General features: G+C 36.5%; 3 protein-coding genes across 3 annotated transcripts; 2 read left to right on the top strand and 1 right to left on the bottom strand.

The window, feature by feature from the left end:
• Window positions 1–4,533: 4,533 nt before the first annotated feature.
• Window positions 4,534–13,797, bottom strand: LOC18008766 (transcription initiation factor TFIID subunit 2). Its single transcript, XM_006390426.2, has 25 exons — window positions 13,648–13,797; window positions 12,945–13,278; window positions 12,549–12,694; window positions 12,369–12,435; window positions 11,718–11,917; window positions 11,477–11,630; window positions 11,072–11,156; window positions 10,877–10,968; window positions 10,643–10,768; window positions 10,445–10,498; window positions 10,281–10,349; window positions 9,650–9,747; window positions 9,193–9,540; window positions 9,005–9,092; window positions 8,622–8,747; window positions 8,482–8,538; window positions 8,056–8,135; window positions 7,930–7,972; window positions 7,314–7,400; window positions 7,032–7,121; window positions 6,672–6,730; window positions 6,508–6,598; window positions 6,246–6,411; window positions 5,985–6,168; window positions 4,534–5,900 (listed from the first exon to the last, which is right to left on the bottom strand). Exons 1-25 carry the CDS (start codon window positions 13,773–13,775, stop codon window positions 4,718–4,720), a joined length of 4,155 nt encoding a protein of 1,384 aa, XP_006390488.1. The 5' UTR covers window positions 13,776–13,797; the 3' UTR covers window positions 4,534–4,717.
• A 1,120-nt stretch (window positions 13,798–14,917) lies between these two features.
• On the top strand, window positions 14,918–15,340 carry LOC18008604 (CLAVATA3/ESR (CLE)-related protein 13). The gene has a single exon (XM_006390425.2). It carries the CDS (start codon window positions 14,927–14,929, stop codon window positions 15,248–15,250), a length of 324 nt encoding a protein of 107 aa, XP_006390487.1. The 5' UTR covers window positions 14,918–14,926; the 3' UTR covers window positions 15,251–15,340.
• Window positions 15,341–16,392: 1,052 nt separating this feature from the next.
• LOC18008409 lies at window positions 16,393–19,661 on the top strand. Its single transcript, XM_006390424.2, has 5 exons — window positions 16,393–18,437; window positions 18,527–18,674; window positions 18,768–18,915; window positions 18,993–19,211; window positions 19,319–19,661. Exons 1-5 carry the CDS (start codon window positions 16,781–16,783, stop codon window positions 19,556–19,558), a joined length of 2,412 nt encoding a protein of 803 aa, XP_006390486.1. The 5' UTR covers window positions 16,393–16,780; the 3' UTR covers window positions 19,559–19,661.
• Window positions 19,662–19,781: the final 120 nt, after the last annotated feature.

Genomic DNA, 19,781 nt, shown 5'->3' with positions numbered 1-19,781 from the left:
GTCTTATTCTTCATTTTTTTTTCTTCTTCCCATATTTCTTATTCAAATTTATCATTCACATCTTTTTTTTATTATTTAACACATTCGTCTTCTTCGTGTTCTTTTTTTTTTACGGTTTATTCTTCTTCTCCTTATGATTTTTTTCATATTACGACTCTTCATACTTTTTATGACTCTATATCTTTTGAGGTTGAGAAAAAAGATAAATACACATTTCAAACTTAAAACTCTCCTTAAAAGTGTGTTATATTTATTGTTAGATAAGAAAACTGCATTAACTTTTGTAGCTTGCTCCTTTAGAACAATCAAAACTGTTTCGGGGTAATCAACTTTAAAAAAGAGCTTAGACATATATACCAAAAAAAAGAAATTCTCAAAATTTCTTAATTATGCTAATAACAAAAATATCAAAAAATTAAAAAAATATCAAAATAAGAATTTATGTAAAAGGGAGTCTCCACAAAAGGGTTGTGACATTTTCACGGTCCCAAGATTTGCAGATTTTTGTATATAATTTATCATCGATTTATTTCACATTGTTGTGCTAGAATATTTATTTGTTACCATATTAAATAATTTTAAAAAATAAAGAAAATACAAAATTAGATGGAATTGAATCCTTCCAACATACAAACTTAAGAAAACTTAGAGTTTTAGCTACTTAAACATAAATTTTACATCTTTTGTGAAACTTAAGCAAGAGAAACTTTACTCTGATCCAAAAATAACATTTTATAATTAACAGTTCAAACTCAACTGGAAACACATGAGATGAAAGCACTCCACACGAAAAAGATTTCAGTCGGAGAAACGTGCAAAAGATCAAAGTACAAATAGTTACCTTTTTTCTCCTGTCTTTGCCCATAAGTAAAATAAAGGAACTAGAAACTAATATCAAAAAATATCCCAACACTGGACATAAAAGACAAAACACACACAAAGCCCATTCAAATAAAGTATTGTTCGAATAAAAAATAGTAATTTTGTTCATGTATCATCAATATTATCAATAGAACTAACTTTGAGAGTAAGAATATGCCAAGTGGACTAACATTTTTGGTGGAACTAAATTCCTTGTTAGCTTGTTTTCTTTTGTTCTCGGCAACGACAGGTGGGGTAAATACCACATACGACTGAATGGTACAATCTTCATTGATGATGCAGTCTTCTCTGATTGGTACAATCTCTTCAATCTATCAGTAATAGGTAAATATCACATACGATTGAATGGGATTTTTGTTCATCCCTCACTGGCTTTGTATCTTGGTTTTGCACAGAACTTGCAATGCTCTAACTTCTCATCTTCTTTCCAAAAGAGCATACAATTATCTATACATACATCAAATGAATGATACGGCAATCCTAACTTCCGCATCAAAGTTTCTGTCTCGTAGTACGAACCAGGTGCTTGATTACCCTCTGGTAAATACTCCGCAAACAATTCAGACCATGAGTCCATGTTGCTTTCAGCCATATTATGGTCAGCCTTAATGTTCATGAATCGAGCAGCCAAAGATAACTTTGATTGGCCTTCACGACAACCATCATAAAGTGTTTGCAGCATCTAACATGTCGTAAAACCGTTTTGTTTCTTGGGTAGGTTCTTCATGAACATGATCATATCCACTTTCATATTCATGATACTCATGATGATTAATTGGGATAGTACCATGAAATGCATCATTCACCATCCCAACATATCCATTCCCCCCATCAAATGTTGGTGGTTGATGATTATCACTAGTATAATCTACATTAGCATAATAACTACCCGATCCTCCCCCAAGCACATTATAATCTTCACCATGTTCAGATCATACATAATATTCTGACATAAATCATTTACTATGCAAATGCTTCGAAATTGTATTACCTGGTAAGAATTTATTATTTTCACATTTCAAACAAGGACAGTAAAATCTACCTCCACTACTTTGTGTGAGTGGCTGGATATTAGCAAAATTCATGAATTGTTCTACCCCTACCAAGAACTCACTTGATATATTATTTGTGTGTGGATCAATTCTGTTATACATCCATCCTCGTGACTGATTCTACATCGGTTTCTGATGAGACTTTTTTGTTTTTTTTTATTTGAATATTTTCTTGTCTCTTTTTGAAGACACAAATAATTTTTGTTTAATGGCAATGGAGAAAAAGACTTATATAGGTAAATTTAACTAAAAGATGGATTTTTCAAAACCCAATGGTATATTTTCCATTTGGAGTGTATCACTATTTATAGTACATGTTGAACTTGACCTTCATTCTTTTTTGTCGATGTGGGACAATTACCAATTCAACACACGTACTTTATTTACCGACTACTTTGCGACAAAACAGTGACAGTAGAAAAACGTTGCAAATAGTCGCACATTTGCGACAACTTTGCTACTATATTTCTCGACTAATTTAACAGTCGTTATGTAGTCTCACTTTGACACTAAGTAGTGAAAAGTTAGTCACGAAGTAGTCGTTAATTAGCGACTATGTACCGACGAATATCTTTGGTCGTTAATTACCGACTAATTTGTCTCTGCAGAAACAGTAGTCGCGTATTCGTCGCAACGTAGTTACAAATTAGTTGCAAATATTTGCGACCATAAATGTGGTCGCAAACTGTAGTCACAAAAACTGTGTTTTCTTGTAGTTTGGATAAAACACAGACCACCATATTCTGCACCTTGTTCACCGAAGCTTCTTTTGAACTGTTATAAATTTAGGATTCATCAGATCAAGTAATAATCCATAATCAGATGATTAAACCTGTGTTTTTATATGTGTTCTTTTAAAGTTTCATGTACCTTCCAAAAGTTCAATCAGCTTGGCAACCTTCACAAGAACCAGGTGAACTCACGTTCATTGCCATGAGGGATTTCGACACCGTATGTCCTATAGACCATTGTGAATCGTCACCAAGAGCCTACACCACAAAACATAATACATGATCTTTTTGTAATAATTTTTTAAAACATATAAAACGCTCATATCTGACTCCGAGAACTGGTTCGGTTCATGACCATAATCTTTGTCTTCATCACCAGCAAATGAAATCTGTTGCATCGCAAGATGAAACAATAAAACGCGAGCACCTAAGAAAGAAAAAACAAAAACAATCAAAACTTAAAACAGATAAGAATCAATAAATTAAAAAAAAAAAGGCTCGACTCAGCCCAAACTAATAAAAGAGAAAGAAAAGTGCACCAAAACTGGCTAATATATAAAACATAAATATGATAGATAATAAAAAATCACAAATCTAAACCTAAAGCACAAAAAAGAAAATAAAAAGTTACCCTTCGACATAGCAGTAAACTAAACAATCAACGATCAAGAAAGTCCGGCTAAAACACCACCTCTTAAACAGAAAAAAAAAAATCAAACGCTATTATTAATAAGAAAAATTTATAAAATATAAATATAATCCAACTTCTAATATACATCAGAACAAAATATATTCCTGAAAGAGCTATAAAAGGGAAGACACAAGGTATCACCTAATATATATAAAAGAATGTAGATCTACATGAGCCAACAGAAACAAATATAAAACAAAAATAACAACCGAATAGAAAATTAGAAAGCACAAAAACTATTTTTTTTAAGAAGTCACAAGATCATTAATGTGAAACACACGAAATATATAGCTTACATGATCGCCAAACATAACAACCGTGTAAGTGAAGAAAAAAAATTGGTTGAAAAATCTTTAAAATTTATGCAAATCGGATAATTCATATATTTTTTATATTAAAAAACAATATCTAAGTATTTATCAAGACTTACTTAAAGATTAAGGGAGTAACATAACTAGATATGATGATTTTTCATTTTTTAATATTTTTTTATAATTCATATAATTATTTTTTTTTTAAAAACAATATCTAAGTATTTATTAAGTAAGATTTACTTAAAAATTTATGGAGTAACATAATTATATATTATAATTTTCGATTTTTAATATTTTTTATAAAAGTTAATATAAATAAATTTATATTTTTTTATTTTTGTTTTAAAAAATCGTGATTTTAGTTGTAAAATCGTGATTTTTGATTTGATAAAATCGTAGATTTTGATCAGATTGAGATAAAATCATGTATTTTTATTTGATTTAATATTATTACAACCTATATTATAATCGTGATTTTAATTGTAAATAAATTTTTTTTTAGATTAAAAATAATTTTAAGGAGGGGTAAAAGTAATTAGTCACTCTGAGATTCAACGAGAGAACTTAAAAAGAAATTTTTATTTCGTTTATAATATATATGATATGATAAGCGCGCCTGTTTCTCTCTCTCCCTCTCTAGCTTTGGTTACACGCCAGAGTTGAAGCGCGCTCCACGTCAGTTTCATGAACTAACGTTACAATTAAAACAGTTGCACATGTAATACTAATATGTAATACTAATGAACCTATCTGATAATTAAGTACCTGCTACTTTTATTCAATTCTTATACCACAATAAAGTCAACATTCCAGTTTGTTTATCCAAAACCTAGATGAACTACTCTTGAAGTTACTAGATCACATTGACATATAACACACACCTTGCAAACACCAAAGCTGTCATTTACAAGTCACACATATCGAATCTATGCATTACTCAAGATACTAAGAGGATCCTAGTGACAAATCAGTGGTAATTTTTGTTTTTTTTTTTTTAAAGAAAAAAACAAATAAAAGGGGGACTGGCTGGGATCGAAAATTCGAAACTCAAGGGTTGTTGAACGCTTTGCTTTTCAGTTTGATTCGGAACCTGGGACGAGCTTCAGATGGCTCAGCCTTTTTTTCAACTGTGGCAGCATCACTTGGTCCCTCTGGTTTAGCCTCCTCGACTCTCTCTATCGTCTTTGTAGCTGGATCCGAAGAGCTGCTCCAAAGCTTTGCCATTTCCTTCTCCTTTTGTTTCTTCTCTTTCTTCAACCGTTTCTTTTCTAGATAAACCGGGTCTTCTCTTTTCCTCTTCTTATCTTTCTTTTCCTTGTCTTTCTTCTTTTCCTTTTCTTTACCAACCGAAAGTGTCTGAAGGCTCGCATATTTCTGCTGCACCTCGTTGCCCTTACTATGGTCTTGTGGCAAGAAGCTGGGCGCTGCTATTTCTTGGTTATTAACTGTTTTTTGGCTTGTTAAATATTTCCCAGACTCAGCAGTGCACTGCAACTCTTTCCCAAAAGTATCACCTTCGCTTACAAGTTTTACACTGCCGATACTTGCAGTCATGCGAGATCCAACATCATGGCACGAGTTTACTTCCTCCAAGTGATTTTGATTGTTGATGCTCACAGCATCAGCTGAGATTCTCTGTGGAGCGTCTACAGACGCTGAACTAGTTTGTCCTCGGTCTATATCATGGCGTACCACAACCCCTTGAGATCTTTCCATGGATCGTACTGATCCCTCGGCTCTGCTGGTTGCACCAGATGGTCTGACCTTGATCCGTATAACAGACTTCTTGATCTCCTGACCAACAGACACAGGCACCACATCAAGTTTTTTTTGAGGTTCCTCTGTTGGAGGATTTGCTTCCCTTTTAGCTAATTCTTCTGTTGGGGCTTCACCATCCGATAGAATCTCATGAACAATCGGATTTTCATGCAAAGCTTGGTTTCGATTTTCCATGTGAGGTTCAAGATGCTGTGTCTCATAAAATGATGCTGCAACAGGTTCTGGCAATTTCAGTTCAGGAGCAATAGGCATGAACATTTCCTGTGATCTTACCGGAACACCAAAAGGAGCAGCATCCAGCGATTTTCCTCTGGCATCTCCAAGTGCCAAAAGTGAAGGCCCCTCTGCCTCTGCTCCTGGAACTGAAAATACATTCTTCGGCTCAATGCAGGCCTCCACATCAACAAGTTGCAAAGGTTTTTCTTTGGGCACTCCAAACAACGTTGGGGGTCTGAAAATGAGATAACAACAAGTATATTCTGTTAACAATGTCGATGAATATGGTGATAAACAGATGAAGAAAAAGGCCACAGACCTTCCTGCGAGGATTTGAAAAATGCAGAACAAATGGTGGCGAAGGAATTCATTGTTGAATACTACATGGCTCTTGAAAAGATGCAGCAATTCCAGAAGACTAACAGTGTCAACACAATCGTTTGAGTCACATCCAACTGCTATTTGACATAACCGCATTGTGTGTACGCATAATTTAACCTGGCCTGTATATAAAATGGAAAATAATAAACTCTACCAGAACCAGAACGCAGCTATGTTCTAGCAAGAGAATGCAACCAACCTCTTAAAGATGACTCTTCTACCACGTAATTCATAAACAACGAAAGTGCAGAGCTTATGCCTTTGGATTGGTACTCGATGTCAAGAAGTGCCCTACATGCTTCTACGCGTACTTGCAATATCGTATCCGAATTTCGAAAAGGTTCAATAAGTTTACAGATGTGTTCCTGAAGTCAGTGAATTGCAAGCTTATTGCTATCAGAGATGATGTCTATGTTATAAGGAGCACTTGGAGATCAAAGCGAAAGGAAAAAAAAACTTACGAAACTGATGGAGTCAGAAAGCTTGAGAGCAGTCTGTGCCAACGTTCGGATGCAGCTAATTGTCAAGATGCCATTGTAGCTTGGCATCAGCCTAGTACAAAAATGCTTTCAATAAAAAATTCTGTTAAAATCTATGAGATCATAAACATCAAACAAGAATTAACCTGTCAAACTGCAAGAGTCTGTCAATGCGCTTCAAAAGAGGGGCCAAAAACGTAAGACTCTGCCAGAGAATCAAAGAAACAATAAGTACTGAGCAAGCAAAACATTTATCATGCTGATATATTGAAGTTCTGAATTCACGTCTTTGGCAAAGAATTTCTTTGCAAATGAACTGAATGAAATGGTGCTCCACTTTTTCTCAAAAACCACTGTCGCCTCGAAGACTAAATCTTTTCTTTTTTCATAAGAATATGAGACGTCCATAAAGCTATATGAACCAATAAAGCTCCTAAAGAATTCACAGCTAATATACTACTGCCGCTAAATCATAGAGTAGCCTTTTCAAGATAACAATCACACACCTGTTGACCGAATTCAAGATCACCAACTGACTGAACAAGCACAGCAAGCCAGAATACATCAGAATAAGGATTTCCACTGTTGTCATTGTACTATAAAATGGAAAAGGAAAAGTTGCAAAAATCAGCAATATGATAAAATGAACTGGAAATGAGCGTAGAGAAACCTCAGCTTTCCTTGAAAATTAAAGCAGCGCAATAAAGATTAGCACAGCTTCTATTTGAAGGCTCAAACTTTACCCTTACTTTACATATTAAATGATAGAATCAAACTATGATCTATACCTTTAGAAGCTGTAAGATAAATTCAACAGCTTCTCGAGGGCTTTTTGCTTCAGCACCCCTAACCATGGCAATGGCATGTGGAATGGCCTAAGACGTAATAAATAAAAATAAGTTTAGAGAAGTACATCCAAAGAAACCGCATGCTAATACTACTGCAAGAAAAATGATAAATCTGACTCAAGAGATCCAATCCAGACGTCCCTATACTGAGACACAGTTTATCACAAGGTCCAAAGTTCAAGAGAAGAAATAGATTCGACTTAAAAATAACCAACAAAAGCCACTCACACTAATCGAGTGAAACAGAAAAGGTAACTGTTAGAACCACAGTATCAGGGGAAATAACCATGGATAACCCCGGGGCAAAGGAGGCTAATAAGTGAGAAACTAGGAATCACATCCCTCTGCTCACGATTTTTTCGAAAAGGTTGAACACGGAAGGAAGCCTCTAGATTTACGTCATTATGCTCTTTGTTGGCTCAACGTTCATTATTTTGCTATTTGACCAATACATAGTAATAAGAAGCCTAATATTTTTTTCAGGAGGCACCCAATTTCTGTACTAAGCAGGAGCAGTGACATTAGATCAAGCTCATACCCTACCTCAATTCATTACCTCAAGCACAAAATATTCTGGGAAATCGCGGAAGTCGTTTGGCCTGAAAGGAAAACATCAGTATTATGAGAAATCTTCCGCTGGTTACCAAAGAGAGGTCCAAATATTACAAGGCTCCAATCTCACTTGGGGAGTCCAATGTCTGCATCAAATCTTCTACTTTTATAAAACTTTATTAGATGTTGCAAACCCGCCCAGTCAGTCTCCTGCTAGAAAAAAATGCACCGAAATCAATCATTATACTAAGACTTGTTTCAAAGGGCACAGAAAGCAGTGCAAGTGACCTTTAGAAAAAAGTTGAAAGATGGCGTTTTATGTAGTTCAAACCGACAGATATACACACTCAAGAGAGTTTCAAATGGGAACAGATGAAAACTGGTAAACATAGAATTCATGATCTAGTAATACTTTTGTAGCAACAACTTTCGCTATTCTTCATGCTATGCACTATGTCGTAAGCTCAAACCAGCTGTTTACATCAACAACAATTAAATTTGATAATTACACCTCTAGACACACTTGGAACATCAGATTGAACAGTTTATATCATACCTCTGATGCTGTTTTAGCCAATGCAAAAGCTGCCCCAATCCGTATTCTCCAGAAGACCTACATGTCACAATACTTTCTTGGAGAAATGAACTTTTTCTTAAACTGGTTTTAAGAACAAGTATATAAGAAACTGACATAACCTTGGAATCTGTGAGAGTATTATTGAGTGCATTCACAATGGAAAATGAGTGTTGTTTTAAAGCTTCCAGTGACGCAACTGCTTGTGCCTGAGCAACAACATCTCCATCCTTCTCTAATTGATTGACCTGGTCCACAGATACAGAAACCGACATGTGTGAGAAAGCGTAGACAACAAACATGTGTTCATGATCTTCAGATGGCTATAATTTACAGGACAACACTCAGTCAAATACAGAACGACTCAGTTATATAAAATCTAAGCGGCATTAGTTGATAGTTCATGAGCTTTCTTGTCATGAACGAACCATGTAGAAAGTGGAGGACAAAATCAACAGTTATGTACACAACAGATGATGTAAAGGCGTCAGGGGAGATCTCTTACCCACATTTGTAGGGGCTGGTGAAGATGAACCTCAGCAATATATTCCATCTCAGGGTCAACTTTAATCCAAGCTAAGGGAGATTCGATACTGCAGAGAAAGATTCAATCTCTCAGTTTTTATCCTTGTGATGTTGCAAGGGATGTAAACAGACCCGGAATGCCCGAAAAAGTGTATCACAGCAACCTACCTCGTTTTATTGTCTAAAGGTGCTATGGCATCAACATTCTCGTCAGCCCCATCAGGTTTCCCTCCCTTCTTTGGTTTTTGATAGCGTTTAGCAGCAAGTTTAGAATGACATGGTAACTCCAGTAGCTGCCATCTGTCTCCAGCCATAGGCAACTTTGGATGATCGGACATTCCATCGAGTTCATAAACCCTTATACTCATAATACCAGGCCAGCCAACATCCACATCTCGGTTTTCTGCATCAGAAGTAGCACCAATAACTGATAATCTTGCATCGAGCAAAGCCGTGCATTCACGCAGAGCAGCCATTTCAACAGTGTTTTTCCTTTTGTTGTAGGACAAACCAATCCTGGTATATTAAAGCACCAGTTAAAAAACAATTGCGGTGAGATTTAACGAAGATCTAGCTATCCATAAAATTAAGATCAGAAAAAAGAAACTCATCATAGAAAAAATACCTTAGCACGGGACAACCACAAGATGAAACCCATCGCTGAAAAAATTCTTTGAGAAATGGACGCTCAAGGTTTCCAATCTTATTAGCAAACTGCCGGAACTGCAGCTCAAAAGCGGTAGAGGAGCACACATATTAGAAACTGATTTAGAGAATCCAAGCTGAAAGATAATCAGTGAACCAAGAGTGAGGAGATGTTATCCATTTGCATGCTATTGGTTATGACTTATAAGTTATTGAACCAAGTTATGGTTAGAAGGCCATATCAAGCTATGATTGAGTGGCATATGTACGACATAATTGAGAAGCATAGCCAGTCACAGCTGGGAGACAGATCCATTTCGGTAACAAAGATATGTCCCAAGAGCAAGAAAATAAGAAAAGTTCCCGAGGAAGTCCCAGAATCTGTTCTGACCTTTTAGTGTTCTAATCTAACCCAAAAGCTAACGTTAAATGATTATCTTAGGACCACACATATCCCAGAATTTTCACTGAATTCTCATATTTTTAATTTGTCTCTATGTCTACTAACTAAAACTAAAGAAAATATGTGGATATAAAGGAAATATGTGGATATTTCCTAACGTAACTTGTAGTAAAAAAATAGAGCTTATATGGATGAGCAGTCATGTTACCTCCTTCGTGCTAAGGGACCGTATAGCAGTAGATGGATCCTTGGCTCGAGAAATAATTTTCTGTATAATCTGTAAATCATTGAGTAGAAAATGATTTATCAATCACGTAGTAAAGTAAACTGACAAAGATAATTGCCTGAAAAAATATAGCACCATGTCCATACTTTCCGGAAGGAGTCCGAGCCCATTTGCTTCTCCAACATCTGAAGGACTGCTCCCTTCAAAAATAAGTCAGTCAAGAATTATCCTTCATAACATACGAACGCATGCAAGATCTTGTCAACTTATCCCAACAAACTCATACACGCCCACACAAATTTTAGAACAGAAATTGATAAATAAGAAAAGAAAAGATTGCTTACTGATTTCCATGATCGTATCTTTCCATGCATCCCAATAGAATGAGTTCCAAATAGGTCCTTGCAAGAAGGAGATGAGCTCAAGCACATTGCACCACTATCATCAGCTTTACATACGGCACAATTTGCCTGCATTTGCGTAAAAAAATTGAGATTCCAGATAAAATGTTAGTGGTTTTGTTCGGAAGTGGTTACAGAGGCATCCAGGGAAAAATAGCTCAGTAGTACGCTCTAAACCTTGTATCTCCGGTAACGAGCTTCATTATTTCCCAAGAACTGCTTAATAAACATATCCGTTAAGAAACCAGCAAGGCCATCAAGGAGCCAATCTGTTATCACAACATGGACAATCATCAATCACAAGATTAGATGCTTTCACAAGAAGCTAATATAACAGCAGAAAGAAAGTGTTAAAAAATGTCACAAGCCTACCATCATTTGGTGACTCAGGAGTAATATAAACTCCAAACCACTGTTTCGCTAATGCAGAAGCAAGTTTAATACGTGTATCTATTGTCTGCAAAGACAATTGAAGCTTTATCAGATTCGTGCATAAAGGAAGTAAATAAGATGACAAAACAACAAGAAACATAAGTGAAACCTTCTACACTAGAAGCCATTATTTAATGAAGGGGGGAAATGCAAGCAACAGACCAATGCAGCTTGCACATTCATAAGAGATGGTGCAGTAATATATTTAATTTGCTCAGATATGTGCTTTGTTTCAAAAATGTACCATACAAATTCGATTCTTGTGTACCTTTTATTATAATAATGGCATATAGAAACGACTATAACGTATCATCTAATCACAAACCAATTTACGAGGAACGATACCTGGTCAATAACCCTCTCGTCATAAAGCATGTGCGAGCTAAATACACTCAAGGAAGCTCCCAAACTCGAAGAGCAAACAACGATTTCAGGAGGTAAAAAGACTTGCTTGTAGAATCCAAATGGAAATTTCGCACTTAAATAATCTTCATAGTAGCTGTAGAAGTTGATTGTCCAGTAGAAAGAGAAAATACTTAATATCAGTTTGACTACAAGAAGTTGCCAGGAGACAAATTTTACTGACCTATAAGCTTCATGGAAAAATTCCATTGTATTACCAAGCCTCAAGAGATCATGCGGCAAACACAAGTTGGATATGAGAAAGTTTGTCTGATCTGGAAGGACTTCCAATGGCCCCGCAACTAAAGATACCCACCGTGGAGCAATAGGAATGGCTAGCTCGTAGACATACGTTTTTTTAGTAGTGTCTTCTTTGCACATAACCTGAAAAGTGTGAAGATTAAAAGACAATACTCCCTCCACCTTCTTGAAAAGTACTGAAAATATTGAATACGGGACATGTAAACATACTCCATAGACTTTTGGCTTTCCAGATAGTTTTGGTTACAATATAACAGAGGATAGAATCTTCTGTTTGATCTAGATTTATAAAATAACTGTACATAAACAGAGAAAATTTTGACAATATAAACAATTATGAATCTACCAGGTTTTGCAATCAAAGATAGTTCCTTCAGATTAAAAGGGTATTGGATATGGCTTATTTCCCATCGAATCTGAAACCAAATTTGGGGCACACATTTTTATGATAACGTCCATAAGTCATGGGAACCACAGCTTTCTTCTAAAGTTTCCCAATCTATGAGTAAATTCCCAGAATCTATAATATAGTAAAACTCTAATCCATTCACATATGAAAGATATACCAGCTTACCTGGTAAACTAATTTCCCAACACTGACAGCTACAAAGTTTTGTGGAACAGTGAATTCCATATTGAAACTGCATCCACCAAAAATTTGATAAATGAAAAAGGATAAACAGGTAGAGATACGCACTCTTGATCTCAAGAGATAACAGATATGACAACAGTGTTACTTCTTTAAACTGGATACCTGCAACGATGGTAGTCATCGTCTATGCAAGGAAACCAACAGCGGGCACGTCTCATTTGGTTATCGGTATGTACAATGTTCTCATCAAAATGAATTCCTGACTCTGTTTTCTCTATCCAGTAGTTAATCCGAATCAACTTAACATTCTGCATCATATGAGCATACATTGAGAGTTATAAAAAGGGAAGCTCTCACTTACCTATAGCATAACATATGAATCAGGGAATAACACAAACCCATCGATAGCTACCATTTTAATTGCATTAGTGTTTTAATTTTCACCTACCAATATGGTAAATTCTCAATTTAGCATTGATCAAGTGCGATGATGGATAGCCTGGTATGTGTTATATTCGACCCACAAAAAGCAATAATGAAGAGAATCAGAAGAATAACCTGTTTTGCATCCCCAGACGATTGTGAACCATTTTCTAGAGTCACGTTATCGAGCTGTTCAGATAAATCCTTGGAGGGCTTGCAACAGTTGATCAGTAAATTTGCTGTGTCTTCTCTCCTAAGAGCCCCGACATATTCCATGGCCGCAGCATCAGCTGCTGAAGCAGGATCTGATACCGATTTCCAGTTACTCTGACTCTCAGAGTTCTGATGGTGCGGATAATACTCAAACACAGTGGGTTCCCCATCAACCAAGACATTCTCGATTACTAAGTTCTCCGCGTGTAGTCCCACAATCCCGATATCTGGCACACTTACTTCTAACTCTGTGTAACTATAGAAAAGCCAACAAAGTCCACAAAAATTTCCATAAAATTGCAGTGAAGAATGAAAAACAAATATGAAGAGAGGAATGATATATTTATCCAAACAGTGACGATTCAATCGCAGGAATCTTCCAAAGTACCCACAAATTCCTTAGATACAGGCTTGATTTTCTCTTTAATAATGGTAAAAAAAAACTCCGAATAATCAAAAGCAGGGGTATACAAGCAGAAATCCCAAAAGATACTACCGGTGCAAAATTCAACTTCTTCCCATATTTAGGGTTCCTTCGTCCCGAATTACATTAAGCAGCCACAAATCACATTCACGCACTCGGTTATCGAATGGAGAAATAGAAAAGCAAGAGTAGGCAACGAACCCGTAGATTTGCCGTTTTTTGAAGTCAATAGAAAGGCAGAGCCTCTGGTGAAGAACTTTTGCTCCGGTGTTCTCCGAAGACTTCGCGCCAGGAGCTTCCTCGTTCTTCGGCTTTCGAGCCTTGGCCATGTTCCTTCTCCGCCGAGACGTTAGCCGGAGAGAGCAACCTTCTTTAATCTTTATTATTAAACTGTATATATAAAAGCCATCGATGCGTCGATTCCGCTAAATTACAGAAAACTCCTCTTTGTCTTTAAATCAATAAATTTTAGCATATAATTTTCTAATGTGTTAATCTTACCCTTGGCCCTGGATGTGTATTTTATGGGCTTAGTTGAAACATTTTCAAACTAGGCCTATCAATTTGGTTTTCAAGAAGATACTCTTCTATACGTTTTGTACCAAACCATACATTTGAAGAAAAAGAAAAAAGCGTGATGATTTTAAATTTTAGTGGATCTTTAGAATACTACTGACCACGAGTGGCTCGTTTAATTCAACAACGTTCTTGTGATCAATTTGTCGTGATGATTTTTCTCATAAATAAAATATCGGAGTGGTTTTTAATCTACTGGGACAAATATTCTAGTGTATATGAAAATATTTACGTTCACGCCGCAATATATGCAAAGACTACGAACGGACGGTGATCTTTATGGGGAGATGTGGCTCACCCACGACTATGTCCAACTCGTACTCAACTACATCTTAGGCTCTCCCTTATTTATATATATATATATATATATATATATATATATTTTGTCTGGCAAAGAGAAGTCGGTTGTTAATAAGATTTTTGTAATTTTTACAAACAATCTCATTATTATTATTGTTTTGACGTAAACAATCTCATTATTAATGAAATTCAAATATATAACAATATATATGTTCCAATCATTCGTGTATATGCTAAAAAGTTAATTATTAATTATCTTATTTTTAAGCTGCCATACAATCTTTGATCCACCTTAATTTTTTTTTCCTTTTGGATTAACTGCTGCATTTGTTATGCTTTTGAAGAAAAAAAAACGAAAATTCCTAAAACCAAAAAAAAAAAATTCCTATAAAATAATATTATATGATGAGAGGTTTGACTTTATTACGAACGTCAAAATTAATGAACCCTCTTCTTACTTGAACGCAAAGGAAGTTTCTTCGTTGGAAAACGCTGTCTCCAATTCACATCTCTCTCTCTCCATGTCTCTATACGTATACTTATATATGTTAACACTATTTCCTCTCTCTATCTTCACTGGTCATGTGATCGTTAATTAATCTCAATGGCCACGAGTAGAGTCCCACATGTCTTAGGATTTCTTCTTTGGATATCTGTTCTCCTCTTCATCTCTAAAGCGTTAGTAATTGGTAATTTCAGCTCGATATCCATAAACCGTTTCTCCTTTTCTTCGGTTATTAGCTTGCCGCGACCGGGAAGAAGAGCTTTAGTGGTGAGGAAGTTTGATTTCACACCGTTTATGCAAGATCTTCGCCAAAAAAATCATCATCATCATCAAGTTTCACCACCGGGAGGATCCGAAATCGACCCGAGATATGGAGTCGAGAAACGACTCGTCCCATCTGGTCCAAACCCCTTGCACCACTAATTGTCTTCTTGTATTTTCCTTTAGATTTTCTTCATTTTTTCTTTCGAATTGATAGTAAAAATTTAATTCATAAAAGCTAATATTATTTTCTTGGGGAGTATATGTCTTGAATTATTTATTGTTCTTTGACATGTGAAGTATTTTTTATTTTATTTTTCACTTTCGGTGTAAAGGATGATTTTTACTCGTCTTTTCATTGCATTTGAAATTACGTTGTAAACTTGTAAAAATAAAACATCGTAGTTTAGATCAAAACGATCATGTACACATTTGTTTTGAATTCATCATACTGAATGGGAATACAATATTTTTTCCGATTGAAAAGCAACCGACATTTATTATATAACCGCTAATTTATATCGTTCCGAAATATACAAATGTTTATATATGATGTACACATTTATTATTGATATCTATAATACTGCATGCTTTTGAATGTTGATAGACAAGTGCCTTGTCTAGAGATTGAAATGTATGATCACGTGAAGCGTTGACTTTAATCGCGCGGTTTCCCGTTTCAAGATTTATAGCACGAAAAAAGAAGATTTTGTGCAAACTTTTTTTCTTTTTAGTCCAAAGGAAGTAGACAACGACGAAATGAGCTCATGTGCTTGAGTGCTTCTCAGGCAAAACAAAACACAACAAATAAAAATAGGAGATTATTTATCATTTTATTTATTTATGACTCCAAATAAAGTTGAAGGAAGATTTAACATTTATACAGTTTAAGGTTGCAATCTGAATCCTTAGAAACAAAGAATCTTATATTGAAACTGGTCATAGAAGGGCATAAATCCAATGTAGGCCAAGGATTATCACAGCCAAGCCATTAAGGTTATACCTATGCCTAATCATTTTTTTCATCATAAATACACCTTCCAATGCATGCCTAATCTGCCATGTTCCTACAAAACTTTGTATAATCATGGTGTTTGCCTGTTTGGAATTGTTCTTCGTTTTGTAATGTACAACAAACACAAGAGAATTCAGACAAAGATGAACTATATTATAAAAAGGCTAGGGGAAAAGGCGCTAAGATCACTAACTGGTTTACATCGAACCAGTCGGTTTTATCTCCGGTTTTCTAGTTATGTGGTTTATCCATAAGCACAAACAAATGCTGCAACTCGTCACGCCAAACTAGGCAGATTAACTGGTTTTCCGGTGGCTTTCTTCTTATCGACGAGAGCTCGAGAGAGAGACGGAAAGACATCGGCCTAAACTCGCTGCGTAGCCCAAGGTCCTCCACTTTTGTTATTGTTTGGAACTTGTTGCTTTATTTCTGCAGAGGCGCACTGATAATCAATAGAATTTGCTGGAACTTGTGGATAATCGAAGCTCCACTGTCGCTTATTTATCTGCATTTGCGTATTGCTAATAGTTGATTTTCATGAATTGTGTTGGATTTCGTTCCTACCCGTTCATCTCAGCGACGATTTTTTCTGGGATTTTCAGTTTCAGTTTTGAATCAAAACCACTATCCTATCGTGTTTTAGGGCTTATGTTTGATGAGAATCTACTGAATTAGTCATGGCGAGAAAAGCTAACAATAGTCTGTTTCTCGAAGAATGGTTAAGGGTTGTGAGTGGAAGTAGTATCTCTGGTAGTTTGGTGAAGCAGAATTCTGCTCCGTCCGCGAGGTCAATTATTCAGGCATGGTCTGAGATTCGGGAATCTCTCCAAAACCAGAAGTTTGATACACGTTACCTTCAAGCTTTAAGAGCTCTTGTTAGCTCTGAGTCCACTATCCATGTCGCAGATCCACAAGCAAAGCTTCTTATTTCCATATTAGATCTACGAGATGTTTGTCTTCCTCCTGAGTCTTACACACTTGTTCTTAGGCTACTCTATGTCTGGATTAGGAAGTCATTTCGACCGTCTCAAGCCCTTGTTGGTTTAGCGGTTCAGGCCATTTTTGGCGTTCTTGATGACAGGAGTATTCTCCAACCAGCCTTAGTAGCGCAAAGTGTTCTAGTCGCTGGTGCGTTTGCGTGTGTTCCTTCTCTGTCAGGAGACTTGAAACTCTTATCCTTGGAATTGCTATGCAGGATTCTGAAAGATGAGTACTCACTGGTGGGATCTCAAGAGGAACTTGTTCCTGTAGTGCTTGCAGGAGTCGGGTATGGTTTATCTTCTTCGTCGGTTGTTCATTACGTCAGACTATTGGATTTCCTGTTTGGTATTTGGCTGAAAGACGAGGGTCCTCGTGCCTGTGTCACCCATGGTCTGATGATTCTTCATTTGATCGAGTGGGTTGTTTCAGGTTATATGAGGTCTAATTATGTCGAGAAAATGTCTCTTTTTGCAACGGAGGTACTAGAGACTTATAAGACAAAGTATACTGTTTTTGCTGTCTTCATGGCAGCAGCTGGGGTACTGAGAGCTTCCGCGGCAGGATTCAGTACTGGTGCACAGAATTTTGAGATTGTTTCTAAACTTAGAAATTCATCGGAAAAACGTGTATTATCTGTAGCTCAACTTTTAGTTTCTAATGGCGATGTTACACTTCCAGCCACTCAGAGAGAAGGTCTTCTGTTGAAGTGCTTTGCTATAGCATTGGCTCGATGTGGGTCTGTTTCTTCCTCTGCTCCTCTGCTTTTGTGCCTCGCTTCTGCATTGTTAACTCAGGTATTTCCTTTGGGTCAGATATATGAATCATTTTGCAAAGCTTTTGGCAAAGATCCTATTGGACCAAGACTCATTTGGGTCAGGGAGCATATTTCTGATGTTCTCTTCAAGGAATCAGGGGCCATAACTGGGGCTTTCTGCAATCAATATGCATCAGCAAGTGAAGAGAACAAATATAATGTGGAGAATATGATTTGGGATTTCTGTCAAAATCTCTACTTACAGCACCGTCAGATCGCTCTGTTGCTTCGTAGTATAGAAGATACGTTACTTGGAGACATAGAGAAAATTGCAGAATCATCTTTCCTAATGGTTGTCGTCTTTGCGCTAGCTGTTACGAAACAGTGGCTAAATCCAGTAGTGTCTCAAGAAAGAAAGATGGAGACATCAGTCAAGATATTAGTTTCGTTCTCCTGTGTAGAGTATTTCAGGCATATTCGCTTACCTGAATACATGGAGACAATAAGAGAGGTGATTTCATGTGTCCAGGAGAATGATGCTACCTGTGTTTCATTTGTAGAGTCCATTCCTGCCTATGATAGCTTGACGAATCCGAAAGGTTTGAGAAATCAATTGTTTTCTGCAATATCTTATCACAATTTTCGGTAGGCTAGTAAGGTTAGGCTTCTTTTTTTTCTTGGTCTGCAGACTTGTTTACCCAGAAGATAGAATATGAATGGTCAAGAGACGATGTACAGACATCTCGAATATTGTTCTATCTTCGAGTAATCCCAACTTGCATTGGACGGTTATCTGCTTCTGCCTTCAGGAGAGTCGTTGCATCAACCATGTTTTTGTATCCTAGATAAAGAAAATCGATAAGCACTTTATTCTGTGTTGTTTAACCACAAGTATGTTCTTTCCTATTCCTTAACAATCCCTTGGCTAGGTATATTGGACATCCAAACAGAAAAGTGGCGCGAGCATCTCATACTTTGATGGTAGCATTTCTCTCTTCAGCAAAGCAATCAGAGGAGGACGAAAGAAACCAACTCAAAGAACACCTTGTTTTCTATTACATGCAACGATCTTTGGAGGTAGCTACGAAACAGAATAATGGATGCAATGTAGTTTTTTTTTTCTGTTGTTTCATCACCAATTATGTATGGTTCAGGTTTATCCTGAGATCACACCCTTTGAAGGTTTAGCTTCGGGCGTTGCAGCCTTGATCCGGCATCTACCTGCAGGAAGTCCTGCTATATTTTACTCTGTTCATAGCCTTGTTGAGAAGGCTTCTACATTTAACGCAGATGCATTGCAAGGAAGAAAGTCTGATCCCGGTAATCAAATTCTTGAGTTGCTTCTGCGACTTGTCTCTTTGGTTGATATACAAGTAAGTTTCTTCTCCTGTCATCTAAATCAACTTGAGCAGCTACTAGAAGATGGCTCATATGTTGATGCTCTCTCTGTCTTTGTGTACATATTTTTTTCTTGGTTCAGGTATTGCCATATCTGATGAAGTCACTGGCGCAGCTAATTATAAAGTTACCAAAAGAAAGACAGAACATGGTGCTTGGTGAATTGTATGGTCAAGTGGCTGAGTCAGACGATGTGATTCGTAAGCCATCTTTGGTCTCTTGGCTACAGTCACTGAACTACTTATGTTCTAAAAATAAATCAGAAGGCTCAGCATCTACATCAATGATGGACACTTCGAACCAGTTGGCTGCTCGGCTCTAGTTATCTCGTAGTTTGCAAACATGTGAAATCGGATAAATGTTTGCCCTATATTTTGCTAAACTGGTGTGTTGCATGACCCATATATATCATGGAATTATGTCAATAAATCTGAGACGGTCAACGTGAATTTAATTCTAAGTTTTGAACAACGATCAATAACTAAATTCCTGAGCTAAAAACCGATTAGATTTGTTTACGGTTCAAATTGATCTGGTTGAAAAGA

This window comes from Eutrema salsugineum, unplaced genomic scaffold (genome assembly GCF_000478725.1).
Source record: "Eutrema salsugineum unplaced genomic scaffold, Eutsalg1_0 scaffold_9, whole genome shotgun sequence".
Classification (NCBI taxonomy): Eukaryota; Viridiplantae; Streptophyta; class Magnoliopsida; order Brassicales; family Brassicaceae; genus Eutrema; species Eutrema salsugineum.
This window is presented reverse-complemented; position numbering and strand designations above follow the sequence as displayed.